Source organism: Mustela putorius, unplaced genomic scaffold (assembly GCF_011764305.1).
Source record: "Mustela putorius furo isolate JIRA1106 unplaced genomic scaffold, ASM1176430v1.1 tig00003845_pilon_pilon_pilon, whole genome shotgun sequence".
Classification (NCBI taxonomy): Eukaryota; Metazoa; Chordata; class Mammalia; order Carnivora; family Mustelidae; genus Mustela; species Mustela putorius.
In genome coordinates this window covers 19747886-19772964 of record NW_025421998.1, presented here as the reverse complement: position 1 = coordinate 19772964, position 25079 = coordinate 19747886, and the positions used below count along the sequence as shown (strand labels likewise).

Genomic DNA, 25079 nt, shown 5'->3' with positions numbered 1-25079 from the left:
GGACCCCCAATTGTGTCTCTCCAATTGTGAGGGCAGCGATTGCCCTGTGACCTCACTTCCCTGACCGATCTCCAAGAGGTTTTTTAGTTTGTTCAGTATTTTTAGTTATATTTAGGATGAGGTCACTTCCAGGCTCCTTGCGTGAGTGACCAGAAACTGGCCGTTCCTGTCCTTATTTTTCTGGCTTGGCTAGTTCTCTCTTCACGGCATTTTTTTTCTTTGTTTGTTTGCCCCTTTGATTTGGAAGTACTAAGGCATTGTTTTCAGTTCTGCCAAGGCTTACCTTCTCCCCCAAACAGGTATAGTCACACTTGTCTTTCTCTAGTCACATGTCAGAATTTAAAGTGCCCTCCCACCTCTTTTCGTGGCCTCCTCTGCCCACATTCCCCAAAGATGGAATGTTTGGGCTGTGACAACTTCTTTCCACCTCCAGTACCCCTCTGGACAGTCGTGTCCTGAAACGGGTTCCTACCAACTCTTCCCTTCCAAACTCTGTGTTCGGAGACACCACCTTGAGAGCTTGAAATTGGCCATGCACGGAATATTCGTGCCCTGAAAATTGGCAAGCACTACAAAGCCAGGCTTTGGATCTTCTTTGTCATTTCTCCGTAGGGTGAGTCATTAATCATTTACCAACACACCACTGCATTTCTGTTTCCGCTGAAGTGTGTGGGTTTTGCTGGACTGCTGCAAAATTTCAGTTCAGGGCTATTATCTACCGTTTTTGAGAGTTTTTTGGTTTTTTTAAAGATTTTATTTATTTTATTTGACAGAGAGAGAGCAATCACAAGTAGGCAGAGAGGCAGGCAGAGACAGAGGGGGAAGCAGGCTCCCCGCTGAGCAGAGAGCCCAATGCGGGCTCGATCCCAGGACACTGAGATCATGACCTGAGCTGAAGGCAGCTGCTCAATCCACTGAGCCACTCAGGCGCCCTGAGAGTTTGTTTTTTTGTTTTTTGTTTTTTGTTTTTCCCAAAACTCCGTACCATGCAATAACTAATTGTTTTAACTAATCTGTTTTTGCTGTCATTGTTGTGGTCCCTTTCTGTGTGGGACCTTAAAAGATTTTCTTTTTAATCTGAGGAATTTATAAACTTCACCAACATAGAGCGAGGTATGTAATTTTTTGTTCCTTAATCCCCCCTGAGTCTTGGTAACTGGTTTTTAATCTAAAAACTTACTTTCTCCAGAGAAAATTCTCTCTTTTAAAAAAAAAATGTATTTCTCTATATATTCCTTTTTTTCTTTTCCTGGAGCTCTTAATACAGCGGTCCCCTTACCCACAGTTTGGCTGCCGGCAGTAAACTGTGGTATGTAAACAGACAATCCTCCTTCTAACAAATCATCATAGTGTCGACTGTAGCCAAACACTATGTCACAATGCCTCCGCCATTTACCTCACCACATAGACATTTTATTATCTCACATCCTCACAAGAAGAAGGGTGAATTTGGGATAATAAATTATTTTGAGAGAGAGAGAGAGAGACCACATTCACATTACTTTTATTACAACATACTGTTATAACCGTTCTGTATTTATTATTAGTTGTTTTCAATCTTTTACCATGCCCAATTTAGACATTAAACTTTCTCATGGGTAGTGGGTATAGGAAAACACAGTATACAGAAGGCTCACGCATCTACTGGGGGGTTGGGAAACAGTATCCCCCATAGATAAGAGGAGAAAAAGCAGGGACTACTATATTTCCATTTTAAGTCTCTAGCCTCCAGATCTCTTGTCTTTTCCCTCACGTCCTTGGGATTTTGTTCTTTTCCGCCAATTGTTCTAAAGGATCTTTCAAACCCTCTTTCAGTTCTCAGGAACAGCTATCTTTAGAGGTTTCTTTTCTTCTTCTTTTTAAATTGAGGACGTCTTGGATATTCTAGCTGCCTCTCCTCAAGGAGCACCAACACTCCGTAGCATGCTGTCCCATTTTTTTGTTCAGCTTTGTGGCAGTAGGGGTCCCCAGATCCAGTTCAACTTTGCCTTCTTGCCTTGTATCTCTGATTCCCTCTTACAGACACTGTCTTTTCTTTTGCCTCTGCATGGTTTATTGACCTTCGGTCCTCAGGACTTTGAGGTTCCCTAGGCCATGATGTTGACCATGAAATCTTTGGCTTTTGTCAGCTGCTGAGCAGTCGAGCCAGCAGGTCCTACATAGAGGCAGGAAAGAGACCCGTGTGGGAACAACCAGTGGTCCTCTCTCTCTGCAGGCACTGGGAGCAGCGCGTCCCTCCTCCAGGCCATGAGGTCTGGCAGTTCCTCTCTGGAGCACATTCAGCACATGTGCACCGGGCTCTGCCTATCCAGCCTTCTCAAGGAGGAGGAAATTTGGAGGCTTCACACTACAGTTCTCTCCGCTCCTCCTCAACACCGTGGAGAGAAAAGACCTTAACCCAGAGGGTTCTCCTGCCACCTCATTTTTCCCATTGTGTTTTCAGAGGAGGAATGAGTGGGGGATGTGTTCTCAGGCCTCCGCGTGCATTTTTTTGGTGGCAAGGCAGTTGACATGTCATAGGCCTACAGTCTGACCTGTTTCAAGGTCATTATAGTCACCAAAGCAATGGTGGGCATGGTACTTATCAGTATGTAGAACATTCTAGGATATCGGTTGTTGTCAGCTAGGGATAGCACTAGCGCACGAAGCAGGCAGGGTAATCACTCAGAGGGAGACCTTGTCAAGGACACTGCTGCATTGGATCTGGCTCTAGCCTGTGACTCAGCATCCCAAGGAACCACCGGGTAAGGGAATCACCACCAGCACCTGTGTCCATTGTCAGAGCTGGACAAGTCGGGACAGGAGGCAATATTCTCCATTTCCTGACCGTCGAGGTCTCACATCCAAGATCATGCATCCATGATATAGTTCATTCTCCAGGTAGAAGCAGAGCTCAAATTTAAGTTGAGTAAAGATCGCATCCTAGTACCACATCATTTGACGATGTATGAGTAGATGCTGTTAGGGTGGTAAAATACAGGTATTAACTATTCCCTGGAAGCCGGTGTCCAGGTTGGTGTGGCATAGCTTAAAAATGCCCTCTGGTAGCCTCCTTTCCTCAATTAGGAGAAAGGTCATCATTGGTCAGCTGTATGGGTGATGTATGTCTTGGTAACGACATTTCAATGATCAGCATCGATGTTACTATCATTCTAGACTAAGTGACCCAGACATGATTCTTGTTCTTGGCAACATCTTTAAAAAAAAAAAAATTAAAACTGGTAGATATGAGTAGTGGCTGTTTTCCCGGGCATAGGGGGTGAGCGATGGCAGCTACGAGGTTCAAAGCACAACTACACTGATACACGATGCAGACCAGTATCCTGGTTTCTCTGTGCAGGATGAGGAGAAAGCAAAAAAGAAGCTTTAGCTCTTCATTCTCCATTTGACACCAAGCATTCAACCTCCTGGGGGGTCCTGGAGGAACAGGGACGTCATCCCTCACGCACGTCCAAAGCACTATCTCCAGTCAAACTTAGGATCTGGAAGTGACCGCAGACGGATGGAGACCTACGTTCATGCTTCATTAGGCTTAACTCAGTCTAGACCACACCACTTCCCAGGGTATGTAGGGTTTGGTCAGGGAAGAGCCAGTAGCGTAGGTTCTCTAACCAGCTCTTCCACGAAAAATATATTCTGTCCAATTTAGAACTGTATCAGCCAGAGAGGAGTAAAATAAATACTACCTCCCTGCCAGGTGTGGAAACTTCCTGGTCACATTGGACGTGCACAACTGGGATCTGGTCGGAACCAAGAGGGTGAATGAGCCTCCCATCCATAAGAGAGGAGTCTGTAATAGGGCAGCAAGTGATGCCCCAGGAAGATCAGCCTGTCACAGCCACATGCCATCTGGAAACTCCAGGAACCTCTCGGCCTTAAGGAATTTAACCATCTGTGATACAGGTCCTTCTAGGACCACCAAAAGAATGTTCCTTCCCTCCCTCTGACACATGACAAGTGTTAGGTACAGAGCTATGCCTTTTTCATTTTCTCTGAGACCGATTTTTTGTTTATTTAGATTTTTCAGTACGCTGGCTCCATCCTGGCTTAGAAAAGACATTGTGACTTCTCCTCTGATTTCATCTGCATGACTGAAAAAATGTCCCGCAGAGTATAAGGAGCCAGTGTGATCCCTTACCCAAGGCAGGAAAGGGGATGCGTAAAAGGAGAAGAGGTGAAGTTTTGGGGGGACACAGTTGGCCATGACTACCAGCCCAGCCAATCCAAACCAACCAAGAGTGATCTACAACCACGAAATGCTGCTGACTTCCAGAAAATACGAAGAAAGAAATCCAGATGGACATCAGAGAGACCAAAAGACCTAGAATATGTCCAAAATAAAAGGGAGGAGGAGAGCAGAAGTGTGAGTGCCTAGAACTCTTTTCCCCTCACTTTCAAGGGCCACCCTGGAGGGCTAGCAGAAATAACCAAATACCTATCACCATGCCAGAAGGCCCAAGAGTGAGGTTCTGGTCAGCTTTCATAGCCCACGGATCACTTCACATTTCTGGGTAGGATTCTAGGATCTGGCACTAAAGAAGGTGTGAGGTGTCCTCTTCCAAATTATAGGAACGGTAAGTCATTTTCCCTGTTATGTGGGCTCTTTCAAGGAAACATATCTCTCACTCTGGAAACATCTAGGGTTGGTATCGCTTGTTGTCTATACTACAGTAGAAGAGGTGAGTGACACACCATCCTACTGAGGATACAGGGACCTTGAGTTTGAATCTTACTGTAATAGGACAGAGACATCCCCAGGCCTCCTTCTGCTGGAAACTAAATCAAGTTCACATTTCCTTTGCTGAAATTATTACCTTTTTAAAAATCATTTTGTCTCCCTGGTAATTATAAGTTCTGCATATTTCTATTTTGATACTAGTTACCTTCCTATTCTTACTTTATATTTAAACCTATATTTGAATATTTATATGCTGTAATTAAGTAGACATGCCAGACACTGTTTTACTTTCCTCCTCCAAATCTTAGCCTTCTGTCTCCCATCCTCTTCCACATCTTAGATCTGGTTGAAAGAACAGTGGTCAGAAAAAAGGAAACAAACAATCTTAAGTTTGAGATTCCAAAGCATAGCTTGGAAGTTCAAAATTATATGTTCATTTACACTGAGCACCCTATGTCTCCCTTTGTCCTCACTTGGTTATTCATTACAGCAGTTAAACTGGGTAACTTTTTGATTCCAAATCTCTTGACAAAGGGAATGAGATTTGTTTTAATCACCGATATCCTCAGACCTGCAACATAAATAATACTTACCTGACTGGAGAGCCTATTTGCCAAGGATACGTAAAATTGCTTTATGTCTGGCCATTCAAAAAACAGCATTCGTAAGACTCTCATCAGCCACTGACAAGAACTCCCTTAGCTGGGAATATATTGCTCTAAAGTTCAACAACAACAAAAATCGATGAAGTTCCTACATTTAGTTTACTGAGATTTTTGCTGCCAGTTATTTCTAGGGATGTCATTTTGACAATTCAGAATGCCAATACCTTGAGATAAATTGGTCCATTTCTTAATGTTCATGGGAACTCTAGTATTGTCCCACCACAAGACAGTTTCTCAGCAATAACCTTCTAGTGATGCACTGTAATACAGATATTGGTGAGTCCAATTTTTGCATTCCTTCCAACCTACTTGATCCTTACCTATAGACTGTACTTAATGAAGTCACAGTCCTGTCTTTGCCAGATTAGGTACATCAGTCTCTCCGGTTCTTAGGTAAATCTGCTTCTCCTTTAGCATTCTAATTTTACTGTTGGAGAAAACCCATTTGTCTTCCTGGAATAGGAAAAATTAAACATTATAGCTGTAAAGGTGTAAGAGATGGAACAGCAGGCAGAACACCCAAGGTGTCAATCCTGGCACTTTACTCAATACCTGTGACATTTTTCAAGTTACTTAAGATCTCCCTTCTTGGTTCATCTTTTATAAAATGGGGATATTAACAGTACCTACTTCCTAGGGATGTAAATGCAGTTTCAATGAGTTGATTCATATAAGAGAGTATTTGGCACAAGTATTAAATAATGTTCGCTCTCATTTGTACATTATCAGAATACTGTAGGAAAATGAAGGCACTAATGGCTTTTGCTCCAATTCCTCTGGAAGATCTTTTTCTTCAAAACGGTTCACACTACTAATTTCACTGGGGATTCTAAACTCTCAGAAGCCTAAATGATGACTGTGGCTTTATAGGAAAATAATACTATCATTAGGTCCAGAGATCAGCACTCATCACATGGGAGTCATGGGTAAGAATTGAGATATTGAGCTCATCCTCCAGACTAGACCCATAACGAACTCCATGCAACTAATTCTGGACCTCTCTGTGTGTTGCTTGTCTTTGTGAAGGTACGTTCAGAGGTGTGAAGGTTGGGCCACAGGTTGACTATATCAGTACCTGGAGATAAGGGAACGGAACACATAGGTTCTCTTACTCAAACTTCCAAATGTGTCACATGCCAGAAGTTTCAGGAAGATTTTATTTAGCTCTGTCCCTCTGCAGATAATGTGGGTGTCGATCACCCACATTTTAAGAAAGAATGGAGACAATATACATATAGTCCCTGCTGATGGTCTCTGCAGGGCTGGAGCTGTTGAGATGGCTTTGTTTGTGCAGTTTAGATGAGCTTAGCCACATAGCATGCTCTGACCACAACAGGAAGCCAGTGCTGAAAGGGCAAAAATTGGGACAAGCAAAACTGATCTTACCTTGAGCCACTACTGGGACTAGCCAGTGACTTAAAGGATTACAAAGTTAGGCTTGATTCAAGCTGGACGTAATGTCCAAGGCAGAGAGTGGGCAAGCAGTGGATTGGGTCCTGCAACTAGAAGGTCCATAGGCCAAGGCCTCTCTGAATATCACTTTGCTTTGGTCAAGGCAATCCACCTTCTTGGAACATAACTCAAGCTTGCCTTTAACAACATAAGAAAGAGAATTCACGTATAGAGCCAAACAAAATATCAGGATTCTAGACAAGCAGACTGAAAACATGATCCCATGTTGGCCCCAACGAAAAATCATAAAGCTAATCAGGAAGCCAAGACAGAACCATGTCACAAGCTGAGGAGACCCAGCAGTGATCCATGGAAGGCCAGCTGGGAGAGGCAGGGGTGCTCAGGGTTCAGCCCAAAGAACAGATCTCCAGCTGACTCTATGTACCTCGGTGTGGACCCAGGTGACTACAAATCCGAAGACCAGAACAAGAGTACAGCAACATACTGTTTTGTGTCATATTACATGGTAGGTAGATTAATGCCTCCCAAAGATGTCTGCACGCCAGCCCTTGGAAGCTATGAATATGTTCGGTTACATGGAAAAAGGGAATGCAGTTTGTGGACACAATTAAGTTTGCTGATCATTTGACCTTATCATGGGGAGATTATCCAGGCTCGCTTAATCTAATCATGTGAATTCTTGAAACTAGAAGGAGAAGAAGTAAACCAGAGCATCAGAGAGGTGGTACACCAAAAAAGACTCAACACACCATTTCTGGCCTTGGAGACGGACAGGTGCCGGCAACCAAGGAATGCTGGCAGTCTTTTGAAGATGGAAAAGAGAAGAAAGTGAATGGTCTCGTAGAGCCTCCAGAAGGAATGCAGCCCTACAATACCTTGATTGTAGCCCAGTCAGACCCTTAGCAGAATTCTCATCTGCATAAATATAATACATTCATGTCATTATAAGCCACTAGGTTGGCAGTGATGATTTGTTGCAGTGACAGTGGAAAACAAATACACTTTATGGCAGAGGGAATGTTTAGATCGTCATTGACCCTAGAATCAGCCAAACCATAACTTGTCTCAAATGATATTCCTTCTATATAAAAAAGTGACTTCTCCTTGGAGAACACAAGTAATACCTTGAAGGGGGTGGGGGGAAGCAGGCTTGTTGGAGGGGGACGAATGCATGTTCATCTTGACTCCCTGGAGCTGGGCACAAATCAACACAGGGACCAGACCCAAGCCTGGATCACAGCCATTTTAGACTATTCTCAGTTTCCGTTCAGGAATGTGAAGTTCTGCCCATGGTCATATATTTGTCTCCATCAAGAACTAGTATCTCCTACTCTGTCTGGGCAAACAGGTAACTGCTATTCTAGATATAGATAGCGGTCATAGAAAAAATTTTAAAAAAAAGAAGAAGAACAAGGAAATTCTTCAGTGAAACATATGAGAACAAGGGTACCACCCTGTCACTTTATTAAGTGTTTCTAACTAGCAGAGTCTATCAGTAACTCACAGGCCATCATCCCAGAACTTAAAATGCTTAGATCATCCCAGTACTAGAATTCCCTTGGCAAACCCCAGCCTCAGTTGGGAAAAGCAGCAGATGAATCACAACTGATTTTTTGCATTCCCGGAAGGATTTTGGAGCCTGTGGATAAAGGGTGTAAGTACAGAGCCCTGAGGAGAGGAGAGAGCCCCAACAGCAGAGAGCAAAAGCCCAAGCTCTGGCTCAGGTTCTAGAACTTACCCTCAGCCCTGCCTGAGGCCACTCTGTGGTACCCAAGTTCAAAGCAAAACCACCTCCAGGGCATTTCTCTGGCAGCTTAAGACTGGGTTAAGTTTTATTTTAGTCAAGGGAAGTCATTGTTCTGATTCAAGCATTGTTCTAATGTCACACTGGTCAAGGTTTTATCTATAAACTTTTGGCTACTGCTTTCAGAACTTGAAGTTGAAAGATGTGCGAAAATTTTTTGACAGAACATTTAACACGCTGACTTCTTTTACCCTCTCTTGACCTGGTTTTTGTCCTACACTTCTTTTGATACTTACTGCCAATTCCAATTCAGTTTCTCTGGGGAGTTTCTTGTTCCCAGGAAGCAGCATTCTCTATAAATACATAGATTACCGGACAGTCTTGCCATAGATTGGTTGAAGCCTAACATATCTCAAATTATTTATTTTCCAAAGTCTGGATAATTTGTCTTGAAGGAGCAGCAACAAAAATGGAAGGCTAAAAACACACTTTAAGGAAAATCTTCTGGGAAAAGGGAAAAAGAAATAAAGAGGGGGAAGGGGGAATTTAAACAATTTGTCACAGTTTCCTTTTTCTTTAGATTTTTGTTGGTGTGAGTGTCATAAATCAGTTGCTCAACGTCCATAGAACCTTGCTCTCTTAAGCAGGCAAGAGGTGAGGGGATGGGAGGGCAGAAGTGACACTGAAGAGAAGCAGAACGGACGCAAGGAACAGTCAGCTTGCAGATTCTGTTACCCAGAGCCCCAGCATGCTGCTCTGCCCTTTTTTTAAAATTTTTTAAAAATATTTTATTTATTCATTTGACAGACAGAGATCTCAAGTAGGCAGAGAGGCAGGCAGAGAGAGAGAGAGAAAAGAAAGCAGGCTCCCTGCTGAGCAGAGAGCCCTATGGGGGGCTCGATCCCAGGACCCTAATATCATGACCTGAGCCGAAGGCAGGAGCTTAAGCCACTGACCCACTCAGGTGCTCCTGCTCGGCCCTTTTCAGTGTGGCAGAAAAGTAATTCAGTGCCTGGTCTAGATCATGTCTGTCCTGAATGATACTGTGAGTCCTTTCTACAAAGAGAATGACTGCAGTCTATAGCATATACAACCCTTCTTCCACTGTGTAAAGTTGAGGACTGGTGCAGAGGGATATATAGATAAAGAAAGACAGGAAGGTAAGTAAGTAGGTAGGTAGGTAGGCAGATAGATAAATTGATTTATAGGTAGATAACTAGATAGATAATCACTAAACTGTGAAGAAGCACAGCCTGGGAGTCTATTAGAAGTATGTAAAGGTGTGCATCTGATCACCCCTTGGAAGTCGGTTCCACCCTTCCAAAGGTGGACATCTTTCTTGAACTTGGTTCTCCTTCGGATTTTTGGCATGCAATATTTAGTTTTCCCATGTGTTTCCTTTGAACAGTTCATTTTTGCCATTTGTTTCTAAAACATTAAAATGTTACTTAAGGAGAAAAAAAGCAAAAGTGAGCAAACAGACTCATAAATACAGATAGCAAATAGGTGGTTATGGGGGGGTAGGCAAAACAGGGAAAGGGGATTAAGAGGTACAAACTTCCAGTTATAAAATAACTAAGTCATGGTGACATAAAGTACAATATGAGGAATATAGTCAGTAATATTGTAATATCTGTGTATGGTGACAGATGGTAACTACACTTATCATGATGAGCATTTTCTAATATATATAAATGTCAAATCACTATGTACACATGAAACTCATATAATATTGTATGTTGACTGCACTAAAATTTAAAAAAAAACAGAAACATAAAAAAGTGAGTGAGCTGTATAAAAGAAAATCTTGCCACTGCTGCCAAATTTTGTCTCAGGAAAGTGCATAGAAATGGGCATTCTGTTTCCAGGGGGTCCCGCAAGCTTGGGAGAGCTCATCCTCAGTGAGAAGGAATTGCGTTGCTCTTCAAGTTATCGCTTGGGCTGAGGAATGAAATCCTGGTAGCCAGATTGGCAGGAGATCCCTGACCTTGTCCAATGGCAGCCAACAGTGACCTTGCTGAGTCCCATGGTGAGTCAGGAGGAGAGCAAGTGTTCCACCCTCTGTGCACCTGCTAGGCGGGAAGACAGGAGTCAGCTCATGAAGCATTTCTCCAAGCTTGTTACTTCCCATAATATGTGTAGGTGTGGAGCATCAGTGAGTACAAACTGATTCCTAACTATGAGTAATGCAAGGTAAAGACTGGGTAACATTCAGTGATCTCCACTGGCCTCCTTGTCTCACGGATAAAATAGCCACTGCACAACGAGCCACATGGGAAACGACTGCCCGGGTCATTTTCGGTCTGTGGCTCCAGCAGATTTGCTGAGAAAATGGTGATACATAGGTACAGCAAAGGGTTCTGTTCATATGGCCACGTGGAGAAAGAGAATCTTTTCTTTAGACCCTATGTCTGAAATGCAGTGTAGATTTGAGCCCATGAAAAATGTTGCCTGAGCCAAGGGCTTTCCTGCAAACAAAGAAACAAAAACAATTTCAGACATGTTCGTGACCTGCCGGCCCTTTAATGAACATGTTCATTAAAACAATGTATCTGTTAAAATCCAGAGATGTTACTCAGAAACCTCTAAAGAACCTAATAGATTAGTATCTTTATTTTTACCCAAAGGAGATAATTATGTTACAGGCAAGTAACCATGTGTAAATTAAGAAGGTACATATGTATTCCTAGACACGTATATGTAGGGATACACATAATCTCAAAAGGAATATAAGAACATATAAGAATGTTCTTAAAGAACATATAGGAATGTCTGGCCGACACATAGGCAATTTAAAATAACAAGCCAAAAAATTCAAGCCAAAAAATCAGGGCGGATTTTCTTGTGAAATGTGTATAAATCCAAGTGTACATGTATTTATGTAGTAAAACCTCATTAATTCCCATTCCACACATGTAGACTTTATAATTACTCTAATGCTCTTGGCACTGTATATAAGATGAAATATATAAGATGAAATACTGATTAGGTGAAATAGTAGTGTAAACAAAAGAAATATTTATACATATAAAAGCTCACAGTTTCTAAGTATCATTTTAGTAGTAGCTCTTGTACTCCAAGAATAAATGTCTAATTATAAACACCATGTTAAGCACTGCCAAGATTCTGTAAGTGTTCTCAGTACTAAAACCAGTGCTCTGTAGTGATTTCACATGCATTATTACTGTTAATAAAGAAAGGGTAATAGCAAACTTGGTGTTCAAAGCATGGATTCCAAAACTAGGCTGTCTGATTCAAATCTGGCTGTCCCTTTTGTGAGCTTTGTGTGACCTTCAGCAAGCTATTTGAAAGTTCTGTGTCTCAGCTTCCTCGTATATAAAGCAGAAAATAATGTTGGTGTTGACAGAGAAACAATAAATGACAGCCCTCTGTCCCTGCAATGGACTGGATTTTTATGTCTCCCCAAGATTCACAGGTTGAAACCCTAATCCCAGTGTGATGGTGTGATGCTATGAGGAGGTGGGACCTTTAAGAAGTAATTAGGTCATGGGCGTGGAGCTGGCATGGATGATAAGAAGGGGCAGAGAGTGTGCTAGCTCTCTCTCCACCCGGTGAGAATACAAGCCAGTTATTCCCAAACCAGAAGAGGGTGCTCCCCACAAGCCAGCCATACTGGCTCTCTAATCAAAGACTTCCAGTCTCCCAAACTGGGGGGCCCTCCTCAGCTCTGAACCCACTGAGAAAGAGTGGCAGCAGGAAACCAAAATATCCCCTTCATTATGAGAAAGATTAGGCTGATGAAATGACTGTGGGTCACTCGGCCAAAAGGACTTCATCCTAAGCTGCACCCTCAGAATTACGCCTCTTACCTTCCTACTGTAGTAGGACAGTAGTAGACAGCCCTGGAAAAGCAAGCCCGTCCTGTGTTAATCCCCAGCACAGAGAAGTGGAACAGGGGCCTCGTGTAATCAAGCAGCTCCTCAGGTAAGGTCAGGAAGGCACTGGACCCCTGTGCCCTGATTTTCCTCCAGGAAATAACTCCGTCTCCATGGAGAGGAATAGGTATGGGATAAATAGCCAGGAGTGTTTTAGGGAGAATTCCTCTTTATGGAAACCAAAAAAGCCAGGACCATGTGCTCTCATGTTTCTCTTGGCTTTGAGAATTAAATGAGATGATGGGCCCTCGACCCCACTCATGGGGAGTATAAATAATTAGCTATTATGATGTGTGTTATTCTTAACTATGTCACTATCAGGAGTTTAAGAAATTTGGTTGGATCCAAGATACGTGTCAAAAGCCGTCTAGTAGACATTCTAGAATCCGAACTGCCTTGGGTTTTTAAGTTTTCCATTCTGATTTGTGTTACACTTGGTTATTAAGGTTCAAATTTTGGGTAAATTAGTAGGTGATGTGGTACCATTAATGGTGTTTCCTCCTATCTGGCACCCTATTCTAGAAAAGCTTTTTCTCTACTCTGTAGCTCCTAAGTGCAGGCGTGGGCAGACTCCTGATTAGCCCCTTTCAGCAACGCCTGGGGTGCACGGCTGATTCAGCACAAGGTACAGATAGATGTATGGCTCTTCGCCCCGCAATTAGGGCTGAGCATCTAGGCAGCATATAGGAGCTTTTACCCTCATCACACACCCCTGACTCTTGTCTTCTGAGAGCCCAGTGTTTATTCGCACTTTCTCTTCCCCTGCTTTCTAAGAGATTTGGTACTTTTTGTGCTATGACCTCAAGGTAGATGCTCCTAAAATTATACTGGGTTTAAAACTGAAATTTATCAGGATCCCTTTTGTTTTCTCCACTGAACTCTAACCCACAGTATTGCATGTCCTGGGTTACCTAGCAACTCGGTTGTCCAGAGGTAGACTGAAGCGTAAACATAGTACCTTCTCCAGCTGTAGAAATACTACAGCTCTGGTTTGTTGGCTAATGAAGAAGCTATGGGACGGGGCTCTGCTTTCAGGTGTTCAGAGTGACAATCACATGAAAGTTCCCTGGCGCAGCGCGATGGCTCTGCCGGGCGTCAGGTCCTTCCGTGAGCTCATGCCTGAGTAATTGATGGAGTTAACTGAGTGGAGGTTCATTTTTTCACCATGTTCTCCGTGACTGCTTCAGCAACACCAGGCAATTTATCATGCTCTTTGTGCAACAGTGCGTGGACTTTTTAAAGGATGAATTTAGACATCCTCTTCCTGTCCAAAAATAAACAAAAATAAACTAAGCCATTCTCAGGTTCAAAGTCCTGATTGGAGAGTTAGACCAGCCGCGGGAGCATGCCCACGTGACCCACAGCCTAGACCCCCTCACCACCCCACCCCACTCTCATTGCTTTTCTTCTCTTGCTTAATTTTACTTTGGAGAAAGACCCAATTAAAAAGCACTGGTGGGTTTTTCTAAGGACGTTTCCTTCGCAGAGCTTATGTTCCACTCTTTGGCCAGAAAACTGGCAGAGCAATTAGCAGCTCTAGGAAGTTTCTAGTTGTTTGTGTACTGTTTCAGAAGAACCTACTGTGGGCATCAGCAGCCTTCAGACAGAGGGTTCTTGGAGAATGTGAATCCTTCCTAACCGTTTGGAATACGCTTAAAATTGAAATCAATAGTCCTGTCCTCACAAGGACATCTTTATATTCTAAGTTAGAAGATGTCATGACAGCGTACCATAAGGGCACAGATTTCTCTCCGACATCCTTCTCCACTTACCTCCACCTTGTGAGCTCTTTAACATTCAAAAATGTTCTCTGATACACTTGCGCAAAACCTGCTGCTGAAATAAATCTATCGCTCCAAGTAACTTAGTCATTTCCTAGGTGACATTCTAATAAGAAAACCATTTGGGGGATAATAGTCCAATTGGAACTAATTCTCTATGTATTCCTTGTGGTCAGGAAATAGCACGTGCAAATTAATCAAATGTTCTGGTGACTTGTGTATTCTAATGTTTAGTATAGTGATTCCGCTACATCTTCCTGGATGATCAATTTGTAAAGCATTAGAAATAATTATGAAACCTAGAGGAGTATTATTTAATTTTTCGTTGACTGAGACATTAGCTTAGGATCTTTCAGGTACTGCTTGGGATTAGGAACAGCTGTTGGTTTCCACTGGCTATACGCATTGTGCAGGTTAATAAGGTTCTGGTTAATCGGATGCCAGAAAACAGAATTTATTATAGCACTCAAGCATTCATGCAGAACATAATAATACCTTTCCAAAGAAACTAACGGGGCCCAAACTATTTTAATGGCTTCAATTAATCTTAAATACACTATAACTTTTGGGGGACTGCGCATTTCAAAAATAGTCAAGTAGGGAAAGTATGGATTAGAGGAGAAGAAAATGTATATTTTGATAATACATTGTCAGAAACTAAAATTTTTGTTATGTAATGGTCATGTGGAAGCACAGCTTTCAAAATGATAGAATTTACTTATTTATTTTTATTATTTTTTTAATTTTATTTTTTCAGTGTTCCCAGATTCATTGTTTATGCACCACACCCAGTGCTCCATGTGATACATCCCCTCCATAATATCCACCACCAGGTTCACCCAACTCCTCACCCCCCGCCCCTCCAAAACCCTCAGTTTGGTTCTCAGAGTCCACAGTCTCTTATGGTTCATCTCCCCCTCTGGTTTTCCCCAACTCACTTTTCCTTTCCTTCTCCTAATGTCCTCCATGTTATTCCTTATGCTCCACAAGTGAGTGAAACCATGTGATAATAGATTCTCTTTGCTTGACTTATTTCTCTCAGCATAATCTCCTCTAGTCCCTTCCATGTTGATACAAAAGTTGGGTATTCATCCTTTCCAATGGAGGCATAACACTCCATTGTATATATGGATCATATCTTCTTTATCCATTCTTCCATTGAAGAGCATCTTGGCTCTTTCCACAGTTTGGTGACTCAAAAAATAGGCAGAAGACCTCAGCAGACACTAATCCAAAAAAGATCTACAAATGGCTAACAGACACATGAAAAAATGTTCACCATCATTAGCCATCAGGGATATTCAAATTAAAACCACATTGAGATACCACCTTACACCAGTTAGAATGGCCAAAATTAACAAGACCATTAACAGCAAGTGTTGGAGAGATTGTGGAGAAAAGGGAACCCTCTTACACTTTGGTGGGAATGCAAGTTGGTGCAGCTACTATGGAAAACAGTGTGGAGATTCCTTAAGAAATGAAAAATAGAGCTACCCTATAACCTGCAATTGCACTACTGGGTATTTACCCAAAGATACAGATGTAGTGAAAAGAAGGGTCATCTGCACCCCAATGTTCATAGCAGCAATGGCTACAGTTGCCAAACTGTGGAAAGAGCAAAGATGCCCTTATTTATTTATTTTTAAAAGAAAAAAAATTTTTTTAAGATTTTATTTGAGAGAGACTAGTGAGAGAGGGAACACAAGCAGGGGCAGTTGGAGAAGGAGAAGCAGAGTCCCTGATGAACAGGGAGTCTGATGTGGGGTTCAATCCCAGGACCCTGGGATCATGACCTGAGCCAAAGGCAAACGCTTAACTGACTGAGCCACCCAGGTGCCCTCAGCATAGGATTTATTTATTTAAAAATTGGATTTTAGGGCACCTGGGTGGCTCAGTTAGTTAAGCATCTGACTTTTGGTTTCAGCTCAGGTCACAATCTCAGGTCCTGAGATCAAGCCCTGCATCAGACTCTGCACTCAGTGCAGTGTCTACCTGTCTCTCTCCCTCCACTCCTCCCCCCCTGCCATTCGTGCTTGCTTGGGTGTGCACACTAGCGTACTCTTCTTTCTCTGTCTTAAATGCATAAATAAAATCTTTTTTAAAAATTGAATTTTAATCACAGATTTCACTTAGCAAATTTTAAAAGCTTTCAAATGCAATTGAGCTTCATTTTTATTACTCTATTATACGACCATCCAGATTTTCAGAATTCTTCTTCATTAGAAGAAGACTAAATGTTTTACTTTAAGAGAAGGCCAACAAGAAGTCAGTGGGGCATTCAAGACCTAGTCCAATGTCCTGTGGCCTACAGGATACCTGTTATGGAGTACCCTTCCTGCGGGGAGACCTAAACATTTTCCCCAGGATTCCAGGGCCTGACCCTGTCAGCCCAGATTTTATCCTCACATTTCTCTGAACAGCTACTCCCTTAGCCTATTGCAAATAATAATTGCATTTCAAAAGTTCTGTTTTTGGAAACTTTGAGCCAAATACCCATTGCATAAAATGAAGCACAATGGCATATCTCCTATCTTACTAGATTCATCTCTTAAAATTTGATTAAGGAAATCCTATCCTTTGAAGATAGGGACCAATGAGAGAACCCCTCCTATTTTCTTGTGGTTTTAGTTTCAGATTATTAATTCTACCCCTATTTTTATCCTAATTTGTAACTGAGAGTTTCTAGAAATGGAAATTTTTTTTAAAGGTTTAATTTATTTATTTATTTGACAGAGAGATCACAAGTAGGCAGAGAGGCAGGCAGAGAGAAAGGAGGAAGCAGGCTCCCTGCTGATCAGAGAGCCCAATGTGGGGCTCGATCCCAGGACCCTGGGATCATGACCTGAGCTGAAGGCAGAGGCTTTAACCCACTGAGCATCCAGGCACCCCTAGAAAAGGAAATTTTAAGACTGTCTACCCTCAGTGTAGAAAGACCTTGAGAAAAGATGTCTTTATAAATGTCACCATTCCACAAACATCCTGTTCCAGGGAACTGGCCTGCAGTGTCCAGTAACCTGCCCAAACCTATGTCACTTGTTGATTTCTGTTAAGTTTCTCTAAAGCTATAAGTAATAATAGTGTCATTCTCCAAGTGATTCCCATTCATAAAGGAAAAATACTTGCTTTCTTTTTTTCTGTGTCAGAAAGTACTTTTCTCATACATAAACATTATTTAATGTGTAAAACATTTAGAATATTTTTAAACTCTTCCAAGTAACATAGCATTTTTAGAGGAGATTTTTCTCAACTGTGGTTTGGATTCAAGCATCTTGTGTGCCTTTCCAAATAAAGTTAATTTTTGCTCATGGAAACCATATATTTTTTTTAAATACACAGATCATCATTTCTAGAAAGACCTTGGAGAACAAGTTGGTATTGTGAGTGCTAGGAGATACAGAAGGAGTGGGAATTTGAAGTATTTTGAAAGCATCAACTTTTTTCTAATTGTTCTGAGTAATTGTAATCTGTTGTCTGATCATAACAAAATTGTCTCCATTGAATGTCCCATTTTAAAGATAAATCTGTAACTAGGTTTGTAATCTTGGGCAGTTGTCATATTGACTTCTATACACTATATTTTTGAGTATACTATCGAGGTATTATAATTCATTTATTCATTTTATTTCCCCATTCAAAATATTTTAGTGCTAGCTATCTACAAGGCACTGTTTTAGGTGCTAAGAGTATGGTGGTTTACCAAAGTTTCCTTCCTCAGAAAGCTTACAGTCTGTTAATTGAAATTCTTGTAAATAAGTAACAAGTGTAAAAAGCTACGAAGATTCTAAGTAGGTACAGTCAGAAGTTACAGGGGTTTTGAGAAGGGCAATATTGTAGGTCAAGAAGAATTTAAAATGGCTTGCGTGGATGGTGTTGGATTCGACTTGATCATTGAGAGAGATTTAAGAGTGGACCATTTAGGGACAATGGTGGTAAATACTTGAGGCAGAAGAAAAAAGAGAATGATCCCAAAACTTGGTGCATAGGCAAAGGATCAAGTGTGGCTCAACCCAAGTGAAATGGAGATTCTAAAGGGGAGGGAGAGTGGGAAAGTAAGTGGGGCCTGCATTGTGGAGACACTGGAGACCTAAGATGTCTTCAGTACTGGGGGGAGGGAGGGTGGAGCCACCAAAGGTTTGGATCCTGATGGTCTCAGTGGTCATATGTGATCTGGATTAGAGTGAAGTAAACTGAAGATAGAGGGAAGTTAGGGTTCCTTTTGAGATATAAGGAGGCATAAAGAAGGATAGTATCCATGATACCTTCTTATGCAGAGATACTGCACATATACTGTCCTGTAATATAACATGAGACCCTAAATCCAAGTTCTTCCAGGCAGTCTTCCTACATGTCAGCCCTCTTGGTCTCTGTGTTATCCACACCTGCCTGTAGAGTCATGCTCTTGTAAAAAGTAGGAAATCAGGTGTCCACGGCTGGCTTGTTCAAGAGGTAGCAGCTTGCTAGCTTCAGGAATAGTTTGACCGTGACCATCCCACAACTCTATGTTGGTTGTGACATCAGAGTCTTCTTAAGGGGCATGCCCTGGAAACCATCACCTGCCTAGATCCATAGCCCATGCCTCCCTTGCAACCCCAACATGGTCATGTTCTCCATCCAGTTACTGATTTCCTGGTTGCTCCTCAAACACCCCAGGCCTCTTTGGAACCCCAGGGCCTTTGTATATGCTGTTGCCTGGAACAGCTTTCCTGTCAATTTCACAGGTCAATGCCTTGTCTCTTTCTGGCCTTCGCTTAAATGTCACCCCCTCAAGAGCCCTTACCGTTACTCTTTATCTAAGCCCTTTGTTTCTTTCCTACCTAGGACTTCAACTTCCAATTGTTTTATTAGCATGTAACTCTTTTTTTTTTTTTTTTTGCCTCTTTCCCTGCTAAAACATAATATATACCATGTCTCTTTTCTGGATTAGTGTGTCTCTAGCGCCAAGAACTATGTCTGGCACTCCAAAGGAGATCACTAATATGTAACTGTTGAATTAATGAGTGAATGAATTAATGAATTAGTGAATTAATGAACATACCTGTTCAGAAAGCCCTTTATAACCTAAAACTATCCTCCTTTACTCCTGAATAATTATAAACAGAGTGGCAACAAATGGCCACTTTTCTTCCATAATCTGCCCAGTGACATAGTCTATAAAAAGGGTTCATAGGATACTCATAGTGATATTTGGGAAACAGAATATAAGTATTCTGCTTAAATTCCTGAATATTCATTAAAAATTCTGGTACCACACCATACTGCAGTGTTTTTCAGCCTTTTAAAAAATGAAATAGGGGCACCAGGGTGGCTCAGTGGGTTAAGCTTCTGCCTTCAGCTCCGGTCATGATCTCAGGGTCCTGATATCAAGCTCCGCAGCAGGCTCTCTGCTCAGCAGAGAGCCTGCTTCCCCCTCCCTCTCTGCCCACCTCTTTGCCTACTTGTAATCTCTGTCTGTCAAATACACAAATAAAAAATTTTTTAATTTTCTTTCTTTCTTTCTTTCTTTCTTTCTTTTTTAAGATTTTATTTATTTATTTGACAGAGAGAGATCACAAGTAGGCAGAGAGGCAGGCAGAGAGAAAGGAAGGGAAGCAGGCCCCCTGCTGAGCAGAAAGCCTGATGCGGGACTCAATCCCAGGACCCTGGGATCATGACCTGAGCCGAAGGCAGCGGCTTAACCCACTGAGCCACCCAGGCGCCCCTCTTTCTTTCTTTATTTTTATTTATTTATTTTCAGCATAACAGTATTCATTGTTTTTGCACCACACCATGCTATCCGTGCGCTCTCTACCCACCACCTGGTTCCCCCAATCTCCCACTCCCCGCCCCTTCAAAACCCTCAGATTGTTTTTCAGAGTCCATAGTCTCTCATGGTTCACCTCCCCTTCCAATTTCCCCCAACTCCCTTCTCCTCTCTAACCCCCCATGTCCTCCATGCTATTTGTTATGCTCCACAAATAAGTGAAACCATATGATAATTGACTCTCTCTGCTTGACTTATTTCACTCAGCATAATCTCTTCCAGTCCCGTCCATGTTGCTACAAAAGTTGGGTATTCATCCTTTCTGATGGAGGCATAATACTCCATAGTGTATATGGACCAAAATGAAATTTTTTAAAAATTGAAATAGAGATTAGAAAACATCAGGGTGCATTGCATCTGCTAAGTATAGTTTTGAGAATTTTTCAGTGTGTGTGTGTCTGTAAGGAGGTTCCAATGTGAAATTATTTTTTACCATGACTCAAAGTCAATATACACTGGGTATTTTCCATGTTATCCTAATCCCTTATCTGGCTATTGTCGAGTTCCTCAAAGCCAGTGTTGAATTGTATTCTCCAGTGTTATGATTCCTTATGGCTTGTTTGCAGTGGAAGCCTTCCCACAAATGCACACCAGAATTCAATTTTTTAAGTATTTTCTTAGAGATCAACATACCTTAACCTCTCTCAGAATGCTAGGTTTGCAGTAAAGAATGTTCCCAGAGCTGCAGGGCTTGGCTGCTTTTAAGGAAACCAGGAGAAAAATAAACAAACAAAAACAAATATTCAGGGTAGGACAGTGGTAAGATTTGCTGTTCTTTTAATCAAGAATTTGGGGGGCACCTGGGTGGCTCAGTGGGTTCCACATCTACCGTCAGCTCAAGTCATGATCTCAGGGTCCTGGAATGGAGTCAAGTTCCAGCTCCCTGCTCAGCGGGGGAGTCTGCTTCTCCCTATCACTCTGCCGCTCCCTCCCTGCCACTCCCCCCTGCACTTGCTCTCTCATGCTCACTCTCAAGTAAGTAAATACTTTTTCAAAAGTCCAGAATTTAAAGCAATGATTTGACATACAATAGCAGTATTTGTTAAAATAACATTTATGTTAACTATTTTTTTCCTTTTCTCTCTCTCAGCTGCCTGCCTTGTGCTTGGCTGCATGATTTTTCCCGATGGCTGGGATTCAGATGAAGTAAAACGGATGTGTGGAGAAAAGACAGACAAGTACACTCTGGGGGCTTGTTCAGTCCGCTGGGCGTACATCCTGGCTATTATTGGGATTTTGGATGCCCTGATCCTTTCATTTCTGGCGTTTGTGCTTGGTAACCGACAAGACAGCTTGATGGCCGAGGAACTGAAGGCAGAAAACAAAGGTAAGATTGCTTTGGGGAACTCTTATCTCGATGCCTTGAGCACGTCAAGTCCCAGTGCTTCCCTCATGGGTCTAATTTGCTGCATCTTCCAATGCTGTCTAGTTCATAGATGTTCCCTTAGACTCAACACAAGAAATTTTACACAGTTGAAAAACAGTTTACCTTTGAAATACAGTTTGTGTTGAAATACAGTTTACACACTTTACCTTTCTAAGGCTCTCAGAGTCCATTGTTATTTAAACGTATTTTTCCATTTCCAGTTTCTTTTTCCCTCCCTAAGTTAATGGCTATGAGGTAGCTTTTTTTTTTTTTTTGGTCTACTTGATTAAATAGTGAGAACATCCTCTCCATGTATTTCTGCCATTTTCCAGATTGAAATAAAATCCTGGGGAATCTCATAAAACCATCTAGAAACATCTTTATTAAGCTCTTCACAATCATTTTATTTGAATTCAGACTCCTCTCAGAAAGAAGGCAAGATAGTGGCCCTAAATACTTAGGGGTTTCAACAGTTGCTTAATTAACTGAATTAGAACGTGTTATCTGGATGGTGAAAAGTTCTGTTTCTTTTCAAAAAGAAAATGGCTTCTGAAACACAAAGTAGAATAAAAAAAGGGACAATGACCAGTAAATGATATGTAAATATTACAATGTGCGTTAAAAAGTAGCAAGTCCTTAGTAAAGATGCCTCTCCATTTTCTTTCCAGACTTCTAAACCAAGTGTTTGGAGATAGAATATTACCGTCTCTGTCTGTTGCAAACTTAGATTTATTTCACTGTTTTGTCTTGGTTATTTTTAACTTTAATACTTTGGACTTACATCAGCGCCTTCAATTGAGTGACTGCTGCCTCTAGTTTTTATTTCTAATTGCAAACTAAAACTATCTTTGAATTCCAAAATTTAGCTTACTATTTCAAGTAGTTGCTAACTCCAAAAACTCTTCACTGCTTCAACAAGCCTCAAATAGAAGTATGTATTAGTGTCTACAGGAATGTCACATGTAATGATAGTGTAACAAGCTTTATATTTAGACCATCGCTGTTGATGCTTGTAAACTATGAACTATAAAGAGAGAAAATCAAGAGGTCTAGGAAAGCACAGTCATTCTTGAGCTCTTTATCTCCCTGATTTATGTACAGAAGACATACTTGGTTTCATTGAAAATATTCTAAACATGAGGCAACTGGGTGATTTGGTTGGTTGAACGTCTGACTCTCCATTTCGGCTCAGTTCATGGTCTCAGGGTTGTGGGATCGAGCCCGTGTCAGGCGCCTCGCTCAGCATGGTGTCTGTACCTCCCCTTCTGTTCCTACCCACGTGCATACATGCGCTCTCTCCTTCCCTCTAAATAAATTTTAAAAATTAAAAAAATATTCTAAACATAAAAATCACAAGGGTGTGTTGCTTTCTAAAAACAGAATTACTTCCCTCTCATGGTTGTACTTTCTAGATTAGAAAAAAAAAAAAAGGCGATACAAAGATAATCATTATACTTTTAAAATCCTGTTACAGATTTAAAGTACTTTCACTTTCGCTCATTCATTTGGAACCCAGGTCCAGTCTTTGTAATCTGGTGAATGTACACAGGTCTCTGTCTAGTTAGCTTCACTTCAAAGTTAATAAGAATAGCTCAATATTAGAATAAATTACTTTTCCCTACAGAATGAATTCAAGAACACACCACTCAGTTCTGCAGATGTTGATTTCTACCCCCACCTAGTCATGGACGGAAGTGCTATTTATTCACTGTACAATTTAAAATTATCCTGAGACCATTTAACTTTCCAGACCTCTTTTGACCCCCAAAAAAGGAAGTTCAGAAAATGTTTTAAACATGACAAAACCAGGAAGATCTTTTAATTGGCCATTGAGAATTCTAACTTCTGTCCACATATATGAGTGACCATTCTGAATGCATGCTTCAGAAAGAAATGGCTAGGATTAGAGGATAACCCTCAACAGTTCTCAAAGTGGGTCTCTTTTTTTGTTTTAAATTTATTTATTTATTTATTTTCAGCACAACAGTATTCATTATTCTTGCACCACACCCAGTGCTCCATGCAATCTGTGCCCTCTCTAATACCCACCACCTGGTTCCCCCAATCTCCCACTCCCCGCCCCTTCAAAACCCTCAGATTGTTTTTCAGAGTCCATAGTCTCTCATGGTTCACCTCCCCTTCCAATTTCCCCCAACTCCCTTCTCCTCTCTAACCCCCCATGTCCTCCATGCTATTTGTTATGCTCCACAAATAAGTGAAACCATATGATAATTGACTTTCTCTGCTTGACTTATTTCACTCAGCATAATCTCTTCCAGTCCCGTCCATGTTGCTACAAAAGTTGGGTATTCATCCTTTCTGATGGAGGCATAATACTCCATAGTGTATATGGACCACATCTTCCTTATCCATTCGGCCGTTGAAGGGCATCTTGATTCTTTCCACAGTTTGGCGACCGTGGCCATTGCTGCTATAAACAGCTATAAACAGCTGCTATAAACATTGGGGTACAGATGGCCCTTCTTTCTTCTTGTGCTGGATTCAGTTACATGTGGATGTCTGATCCCTTCAGTTGAGGTTTTCATTTTTAAAAAGCATTTTCCACTCCAGCACCTTGGTAAAAGTGTGGATGGAAAAGGAAGTGAAAAGAAACCAGTACAGGGGTGCCTGGGTGGTTCAGTCTGTTAAGCTTCCAACTCTTGCTTTTGGCTCAGGTCATGATCTTACAGTCATGGGCTTAAGCCCCACATCAGACCCTGTGCTCAGCAAGGAGTCTGCTTGTCCCTCTCCCTCTGCTTCTCTCTCTCCCTCTCTCTCAAATAAAAATATTTTTGAGAGAGGACAGTATAAGGTCTGGGAACTATCTCTGCATGACTTTTCCATATTTATCATCTTCGTCTGTTTGTATCACACTTGTGTGAGTCCCTAGTTTCTTCCCTCTGGTTCTGAAGGACCCAAATCAGTAGTGGTTCATCTTTATCAAATGGGACCCGGTAAAGTGACAGAGAGCTTCAGGCCATGCCGAGCAACATCTCAGTTGTACCGCATTCTTATTCCACAATCAGATTCTTTCCTCTGAATTCTAAGAACGTATCGGCAGCTCTATTGTGCAGAAATTTCAGATCCTCCTCCGATAGGGTCTGTATAAGATCAGACTCCAAAATGTAATCAAACCTACATGTTCCTGAGGAATGGTACAAGACTTGCCGTATTTCTACCAAATAGCCTTTAGGGTTTGATATTATTTAAACACTTGGTTCAGTGTTGAAACCTCCACAGTTGGATTGTTCGGGAGAGCACCAGTCAATGATTGTGTATGTTTGTATATGAACAATATTTTTTCAAAAATCTTTTTTAAGATTTTATTTATTTATTTGGCAGAGATCGCAGAGAGGCAGGCAGAGAGAGAGGGGAGGAAGCAGGCTTCCTGCCGAGCAGAGAGCCCGATGCAGGGCTCGATCCCAGGACCCTGGGATCATGACCTGAGCCGAAAGCAGAGGCTTAACCCACTGAGCCATCCAAGCACCCCTGTGTATGAACAATTTTACTAAACAGTAGTTCAGTTGCTTTCAAGTGCGTGCACTAACCAAAACTACCTTCACTGTTACTCTCTATAAATCCTAAGGGGGGAGATCTGATAAGTGGAGAAAACTTGTAAATATGAAGTCGATTACATTTAAATTGGTACTTTTACAATTTGTATGGATACATCCATACCATTTTTCACTTATTAAAACTATTTTTTTTCACTATTCTTTTTCTATCCCTTGGTAGC

The 25079-nt window shown here is 41.6% G+C and overlaps 1 protein-coding gene across 2 annotated transcripts in view; it reads left to right on the top strand.

The window, feature by feature from the left end:
• The window catches only part of LHFPL3 (LHFPL tetraspan subfamily member 3), a 572439-nt gene that overhangs the window by 378083 nt on the left and 169277 nt on the right, over positions 1 to 25079 (top strand). For both annotated transcript variants that reach the window (XM_004739574.3, XM_004739573.3), the window contains exon 2: positions 21068 to 21304. In XM_004739574.3, the coding sequence (XP_004739631.1) occupies positions 21068 to 21304 (237 nt within the window). The remainder of the gene's footprint in view (positions 1 to 21067; positions 21305 to 25079) is intronic.